Source organism: Coregonus lavaretus, assembly GCF_964263955.1.
Source record: "Coregonus lavaretus genome assembly, chromosome: 5".
NCBI lineage: Eukaryota > Metazoa > Chordata > Actinopteri > Salmoniformes > Salmonidae > Coregonus > Coregonus lavaretus.
Genome location: NC_139992.1, coordinates 46,862,317 through 46,887,356, shown reverse-complemented (window position 1 = coordinate 46,887,356; position 25,040 = coordinate 46,862,317). Strand labels below are relative to the sequence as shown.

The following is a 25,040-nucleotide window of genomic DNA, read 5'->3' as shown; positions in this document are numbered from 1 at the left end:
CTTCAAGGACGAAGAAGTAAGAAAATGCTTACATATAATTTATGCTTAACTTGACAAAAGTGCAGGTGCTATGAGGGAAAAGTGCCAGAAATGTAAAAGGGTTTTTGGCTGGAGAAGACAGTATCACTGCCAAACTTGATACAGACCAACTGAGCTGTAAGAAAGGCAGGAAGATACATTTTTGCAGGTAAAGCTGGACACCATGTTACATCAAAACTAAGTTTGACAGTATTACCACCGGTGCTGTTCTAGTAGTGTTGTGACTATTGTGGTCTGCCTATGCATGGAAGAGTTGGTCAAAGTGGTATGTGTGTGTGTGTGTAATAATAATGCTCACCTTGCTGGGGGAGGCGTTTGTCACGTCCAGTAATGGCTGGTGACATTGTGCTGACACCCTCTTTGCCTGTCAACCCTGTCTCAGCCCTACTGCACTATACGGTACCCAGCCCTCTCTTTCTCTCTCTCTGTCTCACTCTCTCTGTTTCTCTCTCTCTTTCCTTATCTATTTTGTTCTGTCTCTTTCTGCCTCTCTTTTCTACTTGTCCTAAATGAGATGTTTCTTCCTCATACTCTCCTCCTCTTTTTAACTATTTTCTTTCTCTCCCTGTGCTCTACTCGCTCCATCACTCCCTGTCTCTATGATAAATGGTTGTTTACTGCGAGCAGATGAAGTCCTGGTCCCTTTCGTAAGGGTGTATGTCCCTGAAAGCCGTAGTGAGTAGTGTCAGACACCCTCTGTCCCCTGGCAGGTGTGTAGTACTCTGTACTCCAGCTGGGGCCGCTCCTCGGGAACCTCTTTAATTAATGAAGGGGCCCTGGGGCCTGGGCTCTAACCAACACAGGGGTTAATGGATTATAATTAGTCAGGCCTCTTCACACACACACACACACACATGCACACACACACACACACACACAAGCACACACACAAGCACACACACAAGCCTGGGTGTCTGTCTACTCTTCTCACTCAAGAGAGGGAAGAGGACAGGGGGAAGTGGACAGGGGGAAGTGGACAGGGGGAAGAGGACAGGGGGAAGAGGACAGGGGGAAGAGGACAGGGGGAAGAGGACAGGGGGAAGAGGTCAGGGGGAAGAGGTCAGGGGGAAGAGGTCAGGGGGAAGTGGACAGGGGGAAGTGGACAGGGGGAAGAGGACAGGGGGAAGAGGACAGGGGGAAGAGGACAGGGGGAAGAGGACAGGGGGAAGTGGACAGGGGGAAGTGGACAGGGGGAAGTGGACAGGGGGAAGAGGACAGGGGGAAGAGGACAGGGGGAAGAGGACAGGGGGAAGAGGACGGGGGAAGAGGACAGGGGGAAGAGGACAGGGAGATGAGGACAGGGGGAAGTGGACAGGGGGAAGAGGACAGGGAGATGAGGACAGGGAGATGAGGACAGGGGGAAGTGGACAGGGGGATGAGGACAGGGGGAAGAGGACAGGGGGAAGTGGACAGGGGGATGAAAGGATAATAATAGTTGAAATGTGTGGAGCTGAAAGACACTGCAGGGTTGTGTAGTATCAGTGACTTGATATGTGAAAAGTGGGCACACCATGAAAATGTTGGTTTCACTGTGAGTATACGCTGTGTTCCATTACATCTAATTCCTCTCCTTTACACCAGAGGGAGCTGCTGCTTTGTTTCCTTCCAGGTCTGCTGCTGCAGTAGGCTGCCCCCCTCTCTCTCTCTCTCTCTCTCTCGCTCTCTCACTCTCTCTCTCTCTCTCTCCCTCTCTCCACATCAGAGCCACTGTGCTATTAGAGCAGAGAGGGAAAAATTGACCAGAACTGTAATGAACTCACAAAGCAATGCCCTCATTGTCATTGACTCAGTTTGACGCATGCCTAGCATTCTAGTCTTCTTTCTGGGCCGTAATTGCCACTTTGATTGGCTCTGTTCTCTTCTCTGTTGAAATGACATGCTGTTTTTCTATTAAGAAGGAAAAGAGGAGAGGGTGAGCTGGAGAAAGAGAGGGACAGGAGTGCTGCAGAGGGCAGAGAGTGACTGTGTGTGTGTTCGTTCTATCCAGGCAGGAGGGATGACAGTTAGGCAGGTACTGAGGACCATCGGATGGAGGACTCTACAGCTGCTGACCTCTCACAGGGGGTTGGTGCTGGCGTTAGGGCTAGAGACAGGCAGTGTGCAGGTATGGTAGAGTGAAATGGCATACAGTTGAAGTCGGAAGTTTACATACACTTAGGTTGGAGTCATGAAAACTCGTTTTTCAACCACTCCACAAATGTATTTTTAACAAACTATAGTTTTGGCAAGTCGGTTAGTAATTTTTCCAACAATTGTTTACAGACAGATTATTTCACTTATAATTCACTGTATCACAATTCCAGTTTACATACACTAAGTTGACTGTGCCTTTAAACAGCTTGGAAAATTCCAGAAAATTATGTCTTGGCTTTAGAAGCTTCTGATAGGCTAATTGACATCATTTGAGTCAATTGAAGGTATACCTGTGAATGTATTTCAAGGCCTACCTTCAAACTCAGTGCCTCTTTGCTTGACATCATGGGAAAATCTAAAGAAATCAGCCAAGACCTCAGATAAATAACTGTAGACCTCCACAAGTCTGGTTCATCCTTGGGAGCAATTTCCAAACGCCTGAAGGTACCACGTTCATCTGTACAAACAATAGTACGCAAGTATAAACACCATGGGACCACACATCCGTCATACCGCTCAGGAAGGAGGCGCGTTCTGTCTCCTAGAGATGAACGTACTTTGGTGCGAAAAGTGCAAATCAATCCCAGAACAACAGCAAATGACCTTGTGAAGATGCTGGAGGAAACAGGTACAAAAGTATCTATATCCACAGTAAAACTAGTCCTATATCGACATAACCTGAAAGGCCGCTCAGCAAGGAACTGTTTGGCCATAATGACCATCGTTATGTTTGGAGGAAAAGGGGGGTACTTGCAAGCCGAAGAACACCATCCCAACCGTGAAGCACGGGGGTGGCAGCATCATGCTGTGGGGGTGCTTTGCTGCAGGAAGGACTGGTGCACTTCACAAAATAGATGGCATCATGAGGAAGGAAAATTATGTGGATATATTGAAGCAACATCTCAAGACATCAGTCAGGAAGTTAAAGCTTGATCACAAATGGGTCTTCCAAATGGACAAGCATACTTCCAAAGTTGTGGCAAAATGGCTTAAGGACAACAAAGTCAAGGTATTGGAGTGGCCATCAAAAAGCCCTGACCTCAATCCTATACATTTTTTTGGGGCAGAACTGAAAAGGCGTGTGCGAGCAAGGAGGCCTTCAATCCTGACTCAGTTACACCAGCTCTGTCAGGAGGAATGGGCCAAAATTCACCCAACTTATTGTGGGAAGCTTGTGGAAGGCTACCCGAAACGTTTGACCCAAGTTAAACAATTTAAAAGCAATGCTACCAAAAACGAATTGAGTGTATGTAAACTTCTGACCCACTGGGAATGTGATGAAAGAAATAAAAGCTGAAATGAATCATTCACTCTACTATTATTCTGACATTTCCCATTCTTAAAATAAAGTGGTGATCCTAATTGACCTAAGACAGTGAATTTTTACTAGGATTAAATATCAGGAATTGTGAAAAACTGAGTTTAAATGTATTTGGCTAAGGTGTATGTAAACTTCCGACTTCAACTGTATGTGCGCGTCAGTGGAGGCTGCTGAGGGGAGGACGGCTCATAACAATGTCTGGAATGGAGTCAATAGAGTGGTATCAAACACGTGGCTTCCATGTGATTGATACCACTCCATTGACTCCAGTCCAGCCATTATTATGAGCCGTCCTCCCCTCAGCAGCCTCCACTGTGTGCTTCGACCTGGATTCAAATAATATTAGAAATACTTTCAGTGTTTGCTTTAGTCTGCCTAGAGTGCTAGATGGGCAGGGTGTGCACTTTTGGGACTATTCCATTGGTCCATTGCACCAGGCTCAATCAAGTCCAGTCTAGTATTTGAACCTAGGTCTGGTGTGTGTTCCTTGACCTTCTCAAAGGGATTGTGATCAGTGTCAGGGTGAGGGATAACTTAGTTACTGTGGAGTGATCTATTATTCAAATGCAGTTTAAAGTGCACGTCACAGCATGTTTTACTCAACTTCCCCCCCCCCCCCCCCCCCCCCCATATCGCCCTGAACACCCTCCCTGCTGCGTCATTCCGAAACCTTGAGGTGAGCTGGCAACCTTTGAAACCCGTGTCCCAGTAGCATAGCAGAGCGTCCTCTGGTTGGCATGCCCTGAGGCTAGCATTCTCACACGTTTGTTTGAAGTGGGGTTTTATTTGAGAGGTTTAAATATTTTAGCACAAGGTCAATACTAGATTGAGATTTCACCTTGTGCTCAGTATGGAGTGTGTGTGTGTGTGTGTGTGTGTGTGTGTGTGCTTGCGTGCATGTGTAGCATTTTTCAGCTAAAGTTATGAGCTTGTGTGTTTCTTTGCCTTTTGGTTTATTGGTTGTCAGAGTGTACACTTATATTAACATACATTATAAACATCCATAATGCTATTATGACTTTCCTCATCCTGATAATAAATACAGATCATTATCTCAATGCATTCTTAATTCTATTAATTTAGCAGTGTATATACCTACTACCCAAATTATCAAATGTAGATAAATCCAAGGTTATTATCAACACAGCTAAGCAACCCCTCTTTCTCCCGGCACTTAAATCTTCTTGCGTCTCTTCATTATGTTCTTTAGACATCTTCACATTTCACAATGACTTGCCCATTACAATGTCACAACTTCAATGTCTCATTCGAGTCACCACCAACTCCACAACCTCATTGTCTTTTCCATTTGCCAACCATTATGCCCACATCATTAAAATGTTGCATTCGAACATATCTTTCTCCATTCTCACTCAATGGTGGACTCCTTTCCCACTCCTTCAAGATAATAACATGAGAAAATCCCCCGATATTGTCACGCCCTGGCTCTAGGGACTCTTTTATGTGGAGCCAGGGTGTGTAGAGTCTATGTTTTGTGTTCTTTGTTTCAGTTTCTAGTTCATGTGTATCTATGTTGGCCGGGGTGGTTCTCAATCAGAGGCAACGAGAATCAGCTGTTGCTTGTTGTCTCTGATTGGGTCCAATACTTAGGCAGCCTGTTTGGCACAGTGTATTGTGGGATCTTGTTCCGTGTTGGTTTGTGTATTTGACCGTGGACTTCACGTATCGTTTTGTTGTTTTTGTTCGTGTGGTGAATATAAATAAAGTATGTTCGCATTCCACGCTGCGCCTTGGTCCGCTCCTTTTGACGATCGTGACAGAAGATCCCACCAATACTGGACCAAGCAGCGTGTTTCGGAGCTAACGCCGGGTAAGGAGATGGAGAAGTTGGCGATGGCCCAGGTGGGCCAATGGTGGTCCTGGGAGGGCATGTTCGAGGGCAGAGGACCATGGGCAAAGGTTAAAGCCTTGGCGAGAGAGGAGGTACAGCGCCAACAGTGTCGTCGTCGGACAGGCGAGAGGCAACCCCAATACATTTTTAGGGGGGGGGCACATGGCATGGACGACGGGACTGCTGGAGGCAGATAAGGGGCGAGTTTGTGGACGAGGAGAGAAGGCCACCGGGTTACGGGAGCCATTGGTGATTAGAGGGAGGGAAAGTGTAGAGGCACGGCGAGAGGTACTGAAGTGTGTTGCCAGTCTGTTCCGGCCCGTTCCTGATCCCCGTATAAGGCCAGTGGTGTGTGTTCCCAGTGCGGTCCGGCCTGTTCCTGTCCCTCGCACCAAGCCTGTGATGCGCGTCGCCAGCCCGGTCAGGCCTGTTCCTGCCCCTCGCACCAAGCCAATGGTGCGCGTCGCCAGCCCGGCCCGGCCTGGCCTGTTCCTGCCCCTCGCACCAAGCCAATGGTGCGCGTCGCCAGCCCGGCCCGGCCTGTTCCTGCCCCTCGCACCAAGCCAATGGTGCGCGTCGCCAGCTCGGTCCGGCCTGTTCCTGCCCCTCGCACCAAGTCAGTGGTGCGCGTCGTCAGCCCGGCCCGGCCCGTTCCTGCTCCCCGCACCAAGTCAGTGGTGCGCGTCGTCAGCCCGGCCCGGCCCGTTCCTGCTCCCCGCACCAAACCTGTGGTGCGCATCGTCAGCCCGGTCCGGCCCGTTCCTGCTCCCCGCACCAAACCTGTGGTGCGCATCGTCAGCCCGGCCCGGCCCGTTCCTGCTCCCCGCACCAAACCTGTGGTGCGAATCGTCAGCCCGGTCCGGCCCGTTCCTGCTCCCCGCACCAAGCCAGGGGTGCGCGTCGTCAGCCCGGTCCGGCCCATTCCTGCTCCCCGCACCAAGCCTGTGGTGCACGTCGTCAGTCCGGCACAGCCCGTGCCCGTTTCACCGGTGCCTGGTCAGGTACCGGTCAGCTGCTCCACACCGGAGCCTGAGCAATCCGCTCCGCCGATGTCCAGTCCAGCTCCAGCCAGCGGGGCCAGACCAGACCAGGGGCACTACGGGGGGGTTATTAGAGGGTGGTGGTCATGCCCGGATCCGCCTCCGAGGAGGAATGCCCACCCGGCCCTCCCCTGTTCGGTTTATGTTTGGCGCGGTCGCAGTCCGCGCCTTTGGGGGGGGGGGGGGGTACTGTCACGCCCTGGCTCTAGGGACTCTTTTATGTTGAGCCAGGGTGTGTAGAGTCTATGTTTTGTGTTCTTTGTTTCAGTTTCTAGTTCATGTGTATCTATGTTGGCCGGGGTGGTTCTCAATCAGAGGCAACGAGAATCAGCTGTTGCTTGTTGTCTCTGATTGGGAACCATACTTAGGCAGCCTGTTTGGCACAGTGTATTGTGGGATCTTGTTCCGTGTTGGTTTGTGTATTTGACCGTGGACTTCACGTATCGTTTTGTTGTTTTTGTTCGTGTGGTGAATATAAATAAAGTATGTTCGCATTCCACGCTGCGCCTTGGTCCGCTCCTTTTGACGATCGTGACAGATATCTTCGATTGGTTGTTGTATACCAATTGCATCTATAAGTGGTATTTTACAAAAACGTCCTCAACGCCTCTGATATTCATCTTCAGCCGGTTCATAGTTTGTTACTTTTATTTATGCAGGTTCACACCATGCTAGGCCAAATTATCCCTACTATGCACCAAGACACCATCTGTATTTATCTCACTAGAAGACAAACATAACATTTTAATTGATTACATTTCTAATCCAATAAATCCATACAAACATTTACCATATGACAAATTATTATGTTTGAACAATTATTCTTAATACCAATTTCTAATATACTTCCCAATTTCTATTAGATATACCCTTTAAATACATATAACCGAATGGAATGACAGTCGGTTGATTCCTGAAAAATCTGGAAGATCTTGAAATCAGCCATAACCCACAGCTCATCAGTATCATTCCTCTGACATCGTCTTCCATCACCTGATAATTGTCATCAACAGCATCCTCATCTACCTCATCTCTAAATCGTTGGTTTCCTCGTAGCAATCTGTTACCGTGGTTGACATGAGATTTGGTCAATCTCCCCTCTATCCATACCTCCGTTGGTGTAGACTGTGTGACAATGCATGAACCTCCTTCCTTCACTAGTTCTATGATCATGCAGAGTCCTTCTCCATTTATCACCATCCCCCTTATGGAGTGTGTCCTTCAATCAGCGTACCAATAGTCCCTGCTGCAAAAACACACAGACAAAACAAAACAGGCAGAGAAGCCTTCACCTTTTGAAAGAAAGTCTGCATAACATTGTTAGTTGAGACACAGCATGCTACTTCATCCTTTCTTCTTATCAGTCCTGATAAGCCTTTTAGATTAGGAAGTGCACAATCTTGCAGCTTGTTGCAGTCCACTCATGTCATAGAAAGGCCTCCTCTAAATTCTGCCTTATACCACCAATACATTTTCCCCTAAAACATTTAATCTAACCCATAACACATTACTTACTACTGCTCATATTCTTAATATAATTTTCAAATGTACCAATAAATCCTCATACCATCATTACTACCCCCTTTTTTGAACACGAGTCACAACGTGATTCATGCTTTCAAAAATAAAACACCAACATTGTTTATTAAATCATAATTAAAATGAAATTAAAATGACAGCATTTGATAATACCTCAACTTACTTCTATCCCGTAAAGTAATCCAAGATTAGTACAATTAACTAGCAACAGTTATCCCTCATTCAGGGAAAGCTCTCTCTCTCTTTTATAATTTTATGGTCCGAATCACATATATTATTACAAAATTATAAACTTTTTCACAATTTTCAGTTTTATAAATTACCCTCAACTCGGTAAAATAAACTATCTTAAAGTCCTCTTCTCATGCCTTTAGAATTACCAGTGTGGATGATCAAGTCACACTAGAAAGTCAAAACAGTTCAGAGGTCATTGAAATCATTCAACAAAATGTTCCATTCTATAGTATACTAACCATTACAAACATTCAAAACATGTCATAAATGTTACTTATCCCAAGTGTACATTAAGTCCTCATGACATTTCTTCTCATAAGAAATCATGTGTATACCCAAAACTCAGTCCCAACATTTTTTTTTCTTCATAGAATTCACTGTGTGCTCCTTTAAGATTGATCACCTTTGACCTGTTGAAAACTCCCTAAAATCAAAATAGCAACCCTTTATAAACATCATACTAGGTGTCGTATGTTTTATTTGAAAAACCCAATTGAAAACAACAAACAAAAATAGCCAGGCCTTACTTAATTTGGTAGCTCCCTTTCATGACCTAATACTGCCTAACTCCACTAAACTGTTCCTTGTGATCCCATATCAAATGATCCATTATCGTGTACTTGATCCCAAACATAGGAATATCTCAGTTTCCCCTTCTATTCTTCCTTTCACCCCTGTAAATCTCCTATTTCATTAATTAGCCAATACAATCACGTACTCCGCTTAAGTAAGACATGATATTTTATCCCAGGCATCTATTTTAAATTGTTTGATACGTTGTCTCCTACTTTACCCTTAACAAAATACTATAGGAGACTTCCATCAATCCTGGGAAAAAAACTCCCACTTAGAAGACACTAGATAAAAACACGTTTCATTAAGTACACTACACCTTCTAATATAAACCTATAACCCATTTCTGTTAATTTAATCCTCGAAACCTGTTGCATTGATGTTATAAAATATAAACCTATTGTTTAATAACTTCATAACTTACAAAAAATGTTTATTTAATCCATCATCCTAATAGTAAAAACGATATCCCATTGTTCAACATACCATAAACAGATTATCATTAGTTTAGAACCAATGAACTGTCTGCATAACTCAGTGTTATTTACACAAACTATATAATGTAATAATAATAATTACCAATGATCAAATAACATTCCATATTCAACTATCTAGACATGTTCTTCATATCATAACCCCAATGCTTCCTACCTATGTCAATATAGCCCAACTATCACTACTTCCTGTCACCCTCTTACGAAATCATGTCATTAGTAAATCGTATCCACAAACCACTACTACCTAATAACATATTTTCATAGACCTTGCTAGAAATAATTATTTTAATACCAGTCTACTTAAGCAATCCAATTCAACCTTTCACATCTCCCAATAAACCTATTTAACCTTCTTCAAACAATTCAATTCAACATTAATTCAACATGTCTCGTCACCCAATGAACTTACTTACTTTGTAAACCCTCTACAATATCTATTATTCTCTATCGCTAACTTTCCATATAACGTTACCTCAACAAAATATAAATTATTGTGAAGTTATAGTCAAAACAAATAAAACATGTATTCACCGATATGCAACTTTAATTACTATGTTATACTATTCGCTATGTGCTGGTAAGACAATTCCTTTCACGTAATGTTATCAATTCATCTTAAAGCTCTTTGACGTTCATCGAGACCCAGTTGCTAACACCCACATACAAAAATGGAAACCCCTTCTTACTAGTATACCAAATAACATCCATGCTCAAACCGCGTTCTACATTTACCTCTATCGTAGGGTTTAAAAACTAACGTAACAACATTAACCATCCTAAATTGCTGTAGTAACGTCATGTTGGTTCAGTTTATCTATTACGATAGTATGTCCATAATACTTCTAACAAAGCTACATTATCCCTAGTGTTTGTTTAATATTCCTATTATTCTCTAAGTTCCCTTGCTTCACTTTTCATGAATATAAGACATTCACTTCTCCATGCGTCGTAAACTATATCCTATTTCCCCTGCAATCAACTAAGGTTATAATCACAGCTCATCTGAAAACAACACTCCTCCATTATCAGAATATAGCAGATGTAGGTAACTATCCTTTCTACGTAGGCTACAAGTAAGACCAAACACTTGCTGTAGTTTTCCATCATATATTGAATTCATATCCATATTATCAATATCCAATTTATTTATAGACATTACGCCACCATTCTCAATCGTTTAATCTAGCAAACCCTTAGTCAACGCCCTAAAATAAATAACTACCACTCAATCGTCTCGCAATTCCTGTTAAATAAGTGAGTATTTTTATTTAAACCACGTACCACGCTACAAATCTTCCCTTCTACATCACCAAACCAAATACTTTGTAGTATCCATTCAAGCAACACATACAATCATATGAATTACACTCATAAATACAGATTTTAGTCAGTACCATTGAACCGATGCCTTTTGAAACGACAATAAGTCCCACAAGTAGCCCAACTACAATGGTTTGTCGTCTTAACCTCTGGTACATAATAACGACACAATTTCAAGAAAATAGCCTTAAAAAAATCTTTCAAGTGTTTCTTTGCAAATATCTCACATGCTCAAAATGAATAAATTAGCAATCAACGAGTCAGAAAACAGACTTTCCACTACTCTCTAAAATAACATCAAGCTCTATTTACCAGTCCTTGATATTCTATGACCTTATTATGTTATATATCGTAACTTCTTATCCAAACTTATATCAAATTATTATACCCATTTATAGAACTTATTTTGCACCCTTCAGATTCAAATTACCTTCTGCTCTTTGTTCATAAAATAGCCCATGATGTCCCATTAAATTACTTAACTTTACATTACTTTTACAAAATACTTATTCTAACTGCGGATTTGCTTGTAATAATTTCGTCATTTCCTGTCTCTCACTTCGAATTAAATGAAGCTCTGATTTACTCTTAATGGTGACTTTTTAAAAATATATATATACCGGTGTACTAAGCTGGCCATTCATAACTGTTATTAGTACATGCAATTGTTAGTAATTAAACACTTCTAAAATCTCCATCCTGATATGTATTAAAATCTAGTTTTCCTTTAAATGTCATTTTGGTGCTATGATTCAATATGTTACATTTAATCGGCTCCCTCTCCTGGCCGTTTTGAGTATTTCACCATCTATTTCATTTTATGATGTTCTCCCACATCTAAAAGGTCTGTAATCTATTATTTTATAATGTCTTACACACTACGGGACTAAAAACCAACTCTATTTCATTTTATGATGTATCCTAGCTTACATCAAAGGTGCCTTGCCCATTCTCTTTATGATGTATCTAACATCAAGGGTTTACCTGAGCCCACTCTTTTTATAATGTACTGTTTTACATTAATGAATTAATCCACTCTCTCCTCATGATGTACTTAACATCATAGATGCCCTGCGCCTATTCGTTTGTCCACTTATTGCCTTTACTCAGTACTTTAAACACACTCTATTTTTGAATCATAACACCATGTCATAGTCCAATGTGATATTCTCCTTACGTCCCTTACATAACTCAATACCACTCATCGTCCCCCTTTTAAAATATAGAATTTTAAAAGTCAGTTACAGCTAAGCCTTACCACAGATAAGCAGAATTTGACATAATCCAAAAAATGAAAGTCTGCTTACCTGTTAGTTTGGCTGTGAACTGCATCCTGTTTGTTTAGACGCCAATCTGTTATGATGAGTTTCTAGTATTGAGAAGTGAGGATGCAAGAATTTACTTAGACATTCTGTGGAGATTTTATACCAAGTATTTATTGGATCACGAGCTCGTGGGTTCATCTAACAAACGGACATAGCCTTGCCCCCATTGTCAGTTGAACTGCCCACACACACAAATCTCACAGTTTTTATACTCTTGGTTATCCTTCCTTTCACATACATCTGGCAACCATCATAGGCACTCCCTTTCTGATGTTATTACTCTTTACCCCAAGTCAGTATATCCAGTATATCCTGTCCACCCATCATGCTATCCTAAACATCAGTAATCTCCTTTGACATAAGGAATGTTGACTCAGTGGAACCAAGTCAATTATCCCCTAACTCTTCCCTTGTCCACACAATACTATGACATGACATCATTACAACTACAGATATCATACCAGGAGGGTTAATTGAGTTTAATTATTTAGTGATAATAGTAATAGACTTCAATTATGACCCCTGTTGTTTCTCAATCGTAACATTTTAGTTAATAACTTAAGTTTAATCACTTAATTAAGTTTGCAATAATATCCAATAGTTCAATGTCAACAAACTACTCAGTCAAGTTAGCGAAGACAGCATAGAGCCGTAACTACATGGAACTCTATTTCGCAACATGTTAGCAAAGACAGAGCAGGAAGTTTCTAAGACAGTACTCTAATGTGCTCTAGGTTGTCAGAGTTGCCATTGTCTCCCTTATAAGATTAAAGCCAGTTCTTTGAGCATCAGAGCTGCTTTTTCTCTTGCTCTGACAGTATTGTCTGTCAGACCCTCACTCAAAGCAGTCAGGGCAGATCTGCCGTCCGCTGTCCGACAGGGCTGATCAATAGCACGCAGAGCCCGGTAATCTTTTAAATTTTTCCTTTTTAATTAGCTTCTCTCTGTAAACCCAACCGCATTGCTTTGGTCTCCTCCTTTATTCTATATTTGTATTTATTTGTCAGTTTTTTGTTGTTGTTGCTCCACATCTCTTTATCTTTTACGAGTTTTGGTCTAGGCTTACCCATAGAAGACAGTGAGAAGGTTATCAATTTATCCTCCCAGATTTCCCCTCTCTAAATATCTCTGTCTTCCCTCCTCTTCCCTCTCACTTGAGCAGTTGCTTGTTTTTACTCTTTTGGGAGCTAAATGTATTGTATTTTTTCTAAGTTTACTATTCTGTTAGTCAACACCTCTCCAACTTTTTGGGATGTGTGTCAACTCATGCTTTTAAATAGATAGTTTTTTCTCTTTTGACACAGTAAAAAAGGATTGAAATGGAATCATCTGTCTCTCCCCCACTTTCCCTCAACCCCCCCCCCCCCCCCCCCCCCACCACATCTCCCTTCTCCTTCCTCCCTCTCTCCCCCCAGGTGTTGGAGGTGCCGTCAGGGACCCCCCTAGCCACTCTGCAGGGTCACACCAGGACAGTGCTCCACTGCCAGTTCACCCCAGAGGGACACACACTGATCACCTCCTCTGAGGACACCACCATACGGGTGGGGCTCTTCTCTCTCTCTTCCTCATCCTTCTATCTTCTCTTCTTCTTCTCTTCTATGGTTTGTTCTTTCCCTCCATGTGTGTGCGTGTGATGTTTTCGGACTGTTCCGCTCTGTCACCCCTAACAGCTCTCCTCTACTGTTCCACCTCACTGAACATATCCTCTCATCTCCTCTCCTCTTTTTCTCTCCTCTCCTCTGTTTTTAGGACAGCCTGTCCACTGCTAGACCTATCTGCTTATTATAAGTATACACACACACACACACACACACACACACACACACACACACACACACACATACACTATCCAAAGCACCACCTTGCTGCCTATCAGAACAGCACAGCCTCACTCTGTATTCATCTTACTCTGTATTCCCTTACTATCAATGGACCATCTCCTGTGTATTCCCTTACTATCCATGGACCATCTACAGTGGGGAAAAAAAGTATTTAGTCAGCCACCAATTGTGCAAGTTCTCCCACTTAAAAAGATGAGAGAGGCCTGTAATTTTCATCATAGGTACACGTCAACTATGACAGACAAAATGAGAAAATAAAATCCAGAAAATCACATTGTAGGATTTTTAATGAATTTATTTGCAAATTATAGTGGAAAATAAGTATTTGGTCAATAACAAAAGTTTCTCAATACTTTGTTATATACCCTTTGTTGGCAATGACACAGGTCAAACGTTTTCTGTAAGTCTTCACAAGGTTTTCACACACTGTTGCTGGTATTTTGGCCCATTCCTCCATGCAGATCTCCTCTAGAGCAGTGATGTTTTGGGGCTGTCGCTGGGCAACACGGACTTTCAACTCCCTCCAAAGATTTTCTATGGGGTTGAGATCTGGAGACTGGCTAGGCCACTCCAGGACCTTGAAATGCTTCTTACGAAGCCACTCCTTCGTTGCCCGGGCGGTGTGTTTGGGATCATTGTCATGCTGAAAGACCCAGCCACATTTCATCTTCAATGCCCTTGCTGATGGAAGGAGGTTTTCACTCAAAATCTCACGATACATGGCCCCATTCATTCTTTCCTTTACACGGATCAGTCATCCTGGTCCCTTTGCAGAAAAACAGCCCCAAAGCATGATGTTTCCACCCCCATGCTTCACAGTAGGTATGGTGTTCTTTGGTTGCAACTCAGCATTCTTTGTCCTCCACCTCCAAAAAGTTATATTTTGGTTTCATCTGACCATATGACATTCTCCCAATCCTCTTCTGGATCATCCAAATGCACTCTAGCAAACTTCAGACGGGCCTAGACATGTACTGGCTTAAGCAGGGGGACACGTCTGGCACTGCAGGATTTGAGTCCCTGGCGGCGTAGCGTGTTACTGATGGTAGGCTTTGTTACTTTGGTCCCAGCTCTCTGCAGGTCATTCACTAGGTCCCCCCGTGTGGTTCTGGGATTTTTGCTCACCGTTCTTGTGATCATTTTGACCCCACGGGGTGAGATCTTGCGTGGAGCCCCAGATCGAGGGAGATTATCAGTGGTCTTGTATGTCTTCCATTTCCTAATAATTGCTCCCACAGTTGATTTCTTCAAACCAAGCTGCTTACCTATTGCAGATTCAGTCTTCCCAGCCTGGTGCAGGTCTACAATTTTGTTTCTGGTGTCCTTTGACAGCTCTTTGGTCTTGGCCATAGTGGAGTTTGGAGTGTGACTGTTTGAGGTTGTGGACAGGTGTCTTTTATACTGATAACAAGTTCAAACAGGTGCCATTAATACAGGTAACGAGTGGAGGACAGAGGAGCCTCTTAAAGAAGAAGTTACAGGTCTGTGAGAGCCAGAAATCTTGCTTGTTTGTAGGTGACCAAATACTTATTTTCCACCATAATTTGCAAATAAATAAATAAAAAATCCTACAATGTGATTTTCTGGAAAAAACATTCTCAATTTGTCTGTCATAGTTGACGTGTACCTATGATGAAAATTACAGGCCTCTCTCATCTTTTTAAGTCGGAGAACTTGCACAATTGGTGGCTGACTAAATACTTTTTTCCCCCACTGTATATTCATATGAATACTGTTTGGGTTGCTTTGCTGAAAAGGGAATATTTGGTAGATAGATTCACTTAGGAAATGCTGACCTATAGGGAATGTGAATCGCTCTACACAGTAAACATAGCTGTTACTCTGATGACCGCTGACTTCTGGAGCGGTGAGGGGGATGAATGGTACATTCACAAACCCACCATTGGTAAGAGTTTGATGTTTCAATAATTGTCTGAGATTTCTGCATAGGGGCCAATAGACTGCCCAGTGTCCATTCCTTCCTAGCAGCTGAATACTCCCACTCTGGGCACAGATCCAGGATCAGCTTACCCTCCATAACTCCTAACCCATTACGGGGGGGTGCTAAACCCCTGTTTGAGGGGCAATTTTTACCTACTCCAGTACCAGAGGGTGATCTCTGTCTCTGTCTCTCCCTCTCTCTCTCTCTGTCTCTCTCTCTCTCTCTGTCTCTCTCTCGCTCCCTCTCTCTCTCTGTCTCTGTCTCTGTCTCTCTACCCCTGTAGGTGTGGAGGTGGAGGACAGGTGAGTGTGTGGTGCTGGAGGGCCACAAGGAGCAGGTCAGATGCTTCTCTCTGCTCACCACCTCACCCTCCTCAGAGACACATCTCCTCAGCTGGTCCTTTGACGGCACCATCAAGGTAATACAACCCACGTATGCAGTACATTAGACAGACAGACAGACAGACAGACAGTAAGACCGAGACAGATGCATGCAAAACATGTTAAAAGCAACATGTTACGATCAACGTGCACTTACATGAACTAAAGAATGTTTACTAGAGGGAGGTGAGGGAGGTCCCCTGTAGCTCAGTTGGTAGAACATGGCGCTTGCATCGCCAGGGTTGTGGGTTCGTTTCCCACGGGGGGCCAGTATGAAAAATGTATGCACTCACAAACTGTAAGTCGCTCTGGATAAGAGCGTCTGCTAAATGACTAAAATGTAAATGTAAGGTGACACAGAAAGCTGTTTCTCGCCTCTCTCTCCCTCCCCCCAGGTGTGGAACATGTCTAGTGGTGAACGGCTGCAGGACCTAATGTGTCACCAGGGAGCGGTGCTAGCCTGTGACGTGTCGCCTGACGGACAGCTCTTCGCCACCACCTCCGCCGACAAGACCGCCAAGGTAAAACACACACACACGTGTCATCAGTATGGGACAGAACGTAGTCTAAATCCTTAGATCTGTGTGAGACAGACATGTTGTCTTTATCATGATCCTTTCACAAACGTTTGTATAGTGTGCATTATTATGTGGACAACTAAAGGTAATTGGTAGCTTGAGGTGGACATGAAGCAGATGGTTACTGCGGTTGTTAACTTAGCCAGCGGTCAAGACGCCCACTCGCCTCCCTGTCTGTCCAGCGGTCAAGCTGCCCACTCGCATCCCTGTCTGTCCAGCGGTCAAGCCGCCCACTCGCCTCCCTGTCTCTCCAGCGGTCAAGCCGCCCACTCGCCTCCCTGTCTCTCCAGCGGTCAAGCTGCCCACTCGCCTCCCTGTCTCTCCAGCGGTCAAGCTGCCCACTCGCCTCCCTGTCTCTCCAGCGGTCAAGCTGCCCACTCGCCTCCCTGTCTCTCCAGCGGTCAAGCTGCCCACTCGCCTCCCTGTCTCTCCAGCGGTCAAGCTGCCCACTCGCCTCCCTGTCTGTCCAGCGGTCAAGCTGCCCACTCGCCTCCTTGTCTCTCCAGCGGTCAAGCTGCCCACTCGCCTCCCTGTCTGTCCAGCGGTCAAGCTGCCCACTCGCCTCCCTGTCTCTCCAGCGGTCAAGCTGCCCACTCGCCTCCCTGTCTCTGCAGCGGTCATTAAGTCTGACTGCAACCTACAGACTGTACCGCTGCCCTCTCCTCTCCTCCTGCCTAGCATTGTGTGTGTGTGTGTGAGAGAGCAGGCTGCTGCTGTGCGGTTGACTTTGATTGACACTGTGGGTTGGGACAGGATCTCTCCTCTGACTAGGTTTTCACTCTGTCACCTTCCTGTGTTTTTGACCTGATCTTTCTTTCTTTCTTTCTTTCTTTCTTTCTTTCTTTCTTTCTTTCTTTCTTTCTTTCTTTCTTTCTTTCTTTCTTTCTTTCTTTCTTTCTTTCTTTCTTTCTTTCTTTCTTTCTTTCTTTCTTTCTTTCTTTCTTTCTTTCTTTCTTTCTTTCTTTCTTTCTTTCTTTCTTTCTTTCTTTCTTTCTTTCTTTCTTTCTTTCTTTCTTTCTTTCTTTCTTTCTTTCTTTCTTTCTTTCTGTATTCCCCCCTCTGTCTGTCAGTCACAGGATCATTGAGTTGGTCACTCACTCTGTGGGAATGCCTATTAGGTCAGCATCCAAATTGTCATTGGATGATTGCATGTTTCTGGTGTGGCTACCGAGGTGTGGTAATGGCTCATAGCTGGTGTTCCCATTAACCACACTGTTTATTTCTGTTCACCAGACCAGCATGCTTTCATTAGTGCTTTGGACCTAGACACTCTGGTAATGATGTGTAATAGTAGTCTGAAGGGCTGGCCATGGTTCAGCCACACACAAACGCACACAAACAAACAAACAAACACCCACACACAAACACACGCAGGTGCGCTCTCTTACACACACATATGCACACATACACCCATTGTTTCTTTCTGTCCGCTATCATAACTGAGGTCAAACCTGAACCCTGAGTCTGATCGTCTTTGTCATCTCTCTCTCTCTCTCTATCCTATCTGTTCCTTCCTCTCTCTGTCTATTGACCTTCAGATGACTACGAGACGTTGTGCCAAATAAACTTTTCAATAATCTACCATGTGATGTTCTCTCCATTCAGAATGAAAGAGAGCGAGAGAGAAAGGGAGCGAGAGACGGACAGACAGACAGAGAGACAATTTACTAAGAGTATTCTTTATTAGATGTACTTTACATACTGATGGGATTAAATTAAAATAGCATTATGGTATGGGCAGTATCATCTATCAAAGAAGCAGCTGGGATGCTTTAATTGATGTCAGACTTCATTATCAGTGAGCGCTTGTTCCATTCTTTAAGTTGAGCGGTCTACCAGCCTAGCGTCATAGAAAAACAATAGGCAATTAGGCCCTTCGGGGATAAATTAAGTTTATTCAGTTGAATTGACCAAGGCACTCTTCATATAGAAGTGGTCTAACCAAAATTGCTATGGCGTGTTCAAAATAACATATTTGAAAATGGTTTATTTTATTTTAGACATTGGCTTTCGTCAGTAAGTGAAACCTTTGTAACCTCTGACCTCCCATTTCTCCTCTCATTGGCCCTCAGGTGTGGAGCAGTGCATCGTGGGAGTGTGTGTGCCCGTTGAACGGCCACCAGGACTGTGTCCGCAGCTGCCGCTTCTCTTGGGACGGCCGGCGCCTAGCGACCGGCGACGACAACGGAGAGATACGGGTGGGTAGGGATAGAGGGATGGAAGGGTGTGGGAGTGGGGAGAGGAGTGAGTGAGTAAAGGGGGGTGGGCATTAGGAGGGAAGGGTAAGTAACAGAGGGAGTGAAGGAAGGAGTGAGCACATGAGTGAAGGAAGGAGCAATAGAAAAAAAAAAGAGAGAAGTGCTGCACCTCTCAAGAGACGGAGAGGAGAGGAGAGGAGAGGAGAGGGGAGAGGAACAGGTGTGCAGGTCGGCAGGGGAGATGAAGAGGAAGGAAAGAAGGCAGAGGAGGAGTGTGATAGCAGGAGAGAAGAGGAAGTAGAAGACAGTCAGCCAAATTTAATCTCGGCATCTTCATAGATCCTAGAGAAAGAGAGAAGGAGAGATGGAGAACTAAAGAGAGAGGGAGAAGGGATGAGGGAAATGAAGAACAATTAAAGAGAAAAACAAGGAGTGAGAGAAAGAGAGAGGGACAGACTAGGGAATTAAGAAATGAGAGAGACAGAGGGACCTGTCTGTTCCTCTCCAATCACATTGTTGCTCTACCAGCTGCTTTCCACAAACTATCCCTGGCTGGCTGCCTGACTAGTCCATTTGGACTACACTCCAAAATTTGTGAGTACACTCCAAAGTTTTCAAACCTGAAAAGTGATCTAATGTCGAGATCTCATGCCACTTCTCAGGTTTGAAAACAACTGACAAACTTTTATTTTGGAGTGAACTGTCACTTTAAAATCATTTCATAAAATCATGTCTCGTCAAGCATTCCAGGGTTGTGTTCATTAGGCACCAAACAGAAGGAAACGGACTAATCCACAAGATTGAAATACAGTACATAGAGTCGAATATATGCCCCTCTTGTTTCAATGGAAACACATGAGTCATTCTCAGTGAATCATGCAAGGTGTTAAATATAGTATGTTCTGTGTCCTATATGGATAGGACAGTATGGCTCATGGTTGTTAGTAGCATAACTCCAGTCTTAAAATGGCGGGTTGTTTTGTGTCTCTATGGTGCTTTATTGATCAGTGAAATTAGTCATTGATTTGCTTGGAAAGGTACAGTTGAAAAGCACAAGATACTGTAACATTCAAGGACTGGATTCTTGCACACCTAACTGTAGATGACTGTATGCCTATAAGGTTGGTAATCACCAGATGGCCATGTTAGAAAGTACTAAAGTAGCCCGAAAAGTACAGTAACTATTTGTTGTTGATTTTAGTTTGTAGTTCTGGTTAAGGTTGGGGTTAGATATTTTATGCTCGTCTAGTCAAAAAGGTTGTAAGGTTCCTGAGATAGAAGGTTGATAATAAGTCCCATGGCAGTCATACACCCCACCATTTTTAACTGCTAGGTCTCATTAATTTCTCTCATTTCTCATTAGTTTGTCTCATGTGTGTCTCCTGTCTCAGCTGTGGAACGTGAAGGATGGTACTCTGCTAAAGATCTGTTCCCGTGACAACAAAGACGCCATGGACTCTCTGCACGGAGGCTGGGTGACTGACCTGCACTTCTCCCCAGACAACACTGTGCTGCTGTCTACAGGAGGATACATTAAGGTAGGAGACACACGCTTGCACGGAGACACACACACTTGTACGGAGACACACACACAAACACGTAGAGACAGATAGACACGAGCGTGCACACACACACACACACACTAATGGGAACAAACCAAGGTTTAAAACACTATCGACCAGAGCCCCTGTCCCCTGGGGATTACATCATCACTGCCTGGTTAAAAAGCCAATCAGAGCCCGGCTGAGGCTGACCCCCAGGTGATCCGTCCTTCTGTAAAACTGGAGGTAATCAGAGAGGAGTAACACACACACTTACATACACAAACACAGACACACACACAGACACAGACTCCACAATCCAATTAGGTCGAGAGAGGATGATATATGAAATCTCACTCTCACTGTGACTCCTGCTTTTGGAGGACTATAAACCTACGATGGTGTAAGAAAACTTGGGGGCATTACATTTTGCATACGTGGGCGTGTTGTGGTGTGGTGTATGAGTGGGTGGGTGGGTGTGTGTGTGGTTGGGTTTGTATGTGGTGTGTGTGTCGGTGGGTGTGGGCGTGTGTGTGTGGTGGGTGGGTGGGTGTGTGTGGGTAGGCGTGGGTGGGTGTGTGTGGGTGTGTGTGGGTGGGTGTGAGAGGAGAGATAGGGAGTTTCATGCCCGAGTGATTTCAGGGAAATTCAACAGCAGCATTTCTTATCTCACTTGTCTCCTCCACTCTGAATTCCAAAAGCCTTCCAAAATGTATGAAGCATGATATTAAACCAGTGATTTTAAGGTACATTGGATCAATGTAATGGATTTTTTTTATTCTGATGCCTCTCCACACATCAACTCTCATGCTTGGCTCTTTTTATGTGATATTGAAGTGTCTGTTTTCAATCAAACTGGTTACCAAGTATCCAAGAAACACAAAATATATTGACTGCATGTTAATTTCAAACTTCCTGCTCTCGCAGTTGTTAGCTAGCCTTTTTTAAATCTTCCTTGGGAAATGAGCGAACTATTTTCTACTGATGAGAGCCCCAAGTCATTCAGCCCGTTGCGATCAGTCATTATGTTGTGCATAGTGTCAATGAGTCAACTCCATGGATACTGATGGAGAACTTAACCACTAGACTTAATGAGTCAACTCCATGGATACTGATGGAGAACTTAACTACTAGACTTAATGAGTCAACTCCATGGATACTGATGGAGAACTTAACTACTAGACTTAATGAGTCAACTCCATGGATACTGATGGAGAACTTAACTACTAGACTTAATGAGTCAACTCCATGAATACTGATGGAGAACTTAACTACTAATTATATCATTACCTCCTGATGACACTCGCTCTTATCCAGAGTGGTAGAACGACAGAATACATATACCTCTTCATCACTCTATCACTTCCTCTTTCCCCCTTTCCCTCATTCCATTTCCTGAGACGCGTTGACTTGATGGATCTGAGCATGTGTGGATGTAATGAGCAGTGATTGATTATTATGCCTGTCTGCGCTGAAGAGGCCAATCCCTTGTAATGAGCGTTGATTGATTTATCGTGGGTGAGAGGTGAGCTGTCAGTCATAATAATTGCCGTGGCAGCTGTGTATTCATAGTTCAACGCTGGCAAATTTAGCCTGGGGAGCTGTGGGTCAGAATAAATAAAATGGACTAATTGCATCTGTATGTTTTAACAGTGGGCCTTATTCAATCCAAACCTGTATCCAGATTTCAGCTGGAAATTACTAAAAAAAAGATATGAGAGCCAGTTTCATCATAGCGCTTGATGGTTTTTGTGACTGCACTTGAAGAAACTTTCAAAGGTCTTGAAATTTTCCGGATGGACTGTCGTTTCTCTTTGCTTATTTGAACGGTTCTTGCCATAATATGGACTCGGTATTTTACCAAATAGGGCTATATTCTATATACCACCCCTACCTTGTCACAACACAACTGATTGGCTCAAACGCATTAAGAAGGAAAGAAATTCCACAAATTAACTTTTAAGAAGGCACACCTGTTAATTGAAATGCATTCCAGGTGACTACCTCATGAAGCTGGTTGAGAGAATGCCAAGAGTGTGCAAAGCTGTCATCAAGGCAAAGGGTGGCTACTTTGAAGAATCTCAAATATATAATATATTTTGATTTGTTTAACACTTTTTTGGTTAACACATGATTCCATATGTGTTATTTCATAGTTTTGATGTCTTCACTATTATTCTACAATGTAGAAAATAGTAAAAAAATAAAGAAAAACCCATGAATCAGTAGATGTTTTACAAGATACAAAATGTTGAATTTATTACATAATTTATTACATTATCAACATGTATCACATTGCTCATTTATCACATTAGCGAGAAAGATTGAGCCTATCCCCTCCTCTTTTCTCCAGACCATTTCCGGAGACCTTCTCCCTTACCTCACCTCGCTCATCAACTCATCCTTGTCCGCTGGCTATGTCCCTTCCATCTTCAAGAAAGCGAGAGTTGCACCCCTCCTCAAAAAACCTACACTCGATCCCTCCGACCAGTATCCCTTTTTTCTTTTCTCTCCAAAACTCTTGAGCGTGCCGTCTATAGCCAACTCTCCTGCTATCTCTCTCAGAATTACCTTCTTGATCCAAACCAGTCAGGTTTCAAGACTGGTCATTCAACTGAGACTGCTCTTCTCTGTGTCATGGAGGCTCTCCGCACTGCTAAAGCTAACTCTCTCTCCTCTGCTCTCATCCTTCTAAACCTATCTGCTGCCTTTGATACTGTGAACCATCAGATCCTCCTCTCCACCCGCTCCGAGTTGGGCATCTCCGGCGCGGCTCACTCTTGGATTGCGTCCTAACTGACAGGTCGCTCCTACCAGGTGGCGTGGCGAGAATCTGTCTCCGCACCACGTGCTCTCACCACTTGTGTCCCCCAGGGCTCAGTTCTAGGCCCTCTCCTATTCTCTCTATACACCAAGTCACTTGGCTCTGTCATATCCTCACATGGTCTCTCCTATCATTGCTACGCAGACGACACACAATTAATCTTCTCCTTTCCCCCTTCTGATAACCAGGTGGCGAATCGCATCTCTGCATGTCTGGCAGACATATCAGTGTGGATGTCGGATCACCACCTCAAGCTGAACCTCGGCAAGACAGAGCTGCTTTTCCTCCCGGGGAAGGACTGCCCGATCCATGATCTCGCCATCACGGTTGACAACTCCGTTGTGTCCTCCTCCCAGAGTGCAAAGAACCTTGGCGTGACCCTGGACAACACCCTGTCGTTCTCCGCTAACTTCAAAGCGGTGACCCGATCCTGTAGGTTCATACTCTACAACATTCGCAGAGTACGACCCTACCTTACAAAGGAAGCGGCACAGGTCCTAATCCAGGCACTTGTCATCTCCCGTCTGGATTACTGCAACTCGCTGTTGGTTGGGCTCCCTGCCTGTGTCATTAAACCCCTACAACTCATCCAGAATGCTGCACCCCGTCTGATGTTCAACCTTCCCAAGTTCTCTCACGTCACCCCAGTTGAAGCTCGCATCTGCTACAAGACCATGGTGCTTGCCTACGGAGCTGTGAGGGGAACGGCACCTCCTTACCTTCAGGCTCTGATCAGTCCATACACCCAAACGAGGGCATTGCGTACTTCCACCTCTGGCCTGCTGGTCCCCCTACCTCTGCGGAAGCACAGATTCCGCTCAGCCCAGTCAAAACTGTTCGCTGCTCTGGCACCCCAATGGTGGAACAATCTCCCTCACGACGCCAGGACAGCAGTCACTGACCACCTTCCGGAGACACTTGAAACCCTACCTCTTTAAGGAATACCTGGGATAGTATAAAGTAAGCATTCTACCCCCCCCCTACCCCCCCCCCCCAAAAAAAAAAAAAATATATATATATACAGTGGGGAGAACAAGTATTTGATACACTGCCGATTTTGTAGGTTTTCCTACTTACAAAGCATGTAGAGGTCTGTAATTTTTATCCAGAAAATCACATTGTATGATTTTTAAGTAATTCATTTGCATTTTATTGCATGACATAAGTATTTGATCACCTACCAACCAGTAAGAATTCCGGCTCTCACAGACCTGTTAGTTTTTCTTTAAGAAGCCCTCCTGTTCTCCACTCATTACCTGTATTAACTGCACCTGTTTGAACTCGTTACCTGTATAAAAGACACCTGTCCACACACTCAATCAAACAGACTCCAACCTCTCCACAATGGCCAAGACCAGAGAGCTGTGTAAGGACATCAGGGATAAAATTGTAGACCTGCACAAGGCTGGGATGGGCTACAGGACAATAGGCAAGCAGCTTGGTGAGAAGGCAACAACTGTTGGCGCAATTATTAGAAAATGGAAGAAGTTCAAGACGACGGTCAATCACCCTCGGTCTGGGGCTCCATGCAAGATCTCACCTCGTGGGGCATCAATGATCATGAGGAAGGTGAGGGATCAGCCCAGAACTACACGGCAGGACCTGGTCAATGACCTGAAGAGAGCTGGGACCACAGTCTCAAAGAAAACCATTAGTAACACACTACGCCGTCATGGATTAAAATCCTGCAGCGCACGCAAGGTCCCCCTGCTCAAGCCAGCGCATGTCCAGGCCCGTCTGAAGTTTGCCAATGACCATCTGAATGATCCAGAGGAGGAATGGGAGAGGGTCATGTGGTCTGATGAGACAAAAATAGAGCTTTTTGGTCTAAACTTCACTCGCCGTGTTTGGAGGAAGAAGAAC

At 44.2% G+C, this 25,040-nt stretch overlaps 1 protein-coding gene across 1 annotated transcript in view; it reads left to right on the top strand.

The window, feature by feature from the left end:
• The window catches only part of apaf1 (apoptotic peptidase activating factor 1), a 68,660-nt gene that overhangs the window by 21,898 nt on the left and 21,722 nt on the right, over nt 1-25,040 (top strand). The window contains exons 22-26 of the mRNA XM_084161953.1: nt 13,289-13,414; nt 15,940-16,074; nt 16,432-16,557; nt 18,687-18,812; nt 20,204-20,350. Coding sequence (XP_084018079.1) covers nt 13,289-13,414; nt 15,940-16,074; nt 16,432-16,557; nt 18,687-18,812; nt 20,204-20,350 — 660 coding nt within the window. The remainder of the gene's footprint in view (nt 1-13,288; nt 13,415-15,939; nt 16,075-16,431; nt 16,558-18,686; nt 18,813-20,203; nt 20,351-25,040) is intronic.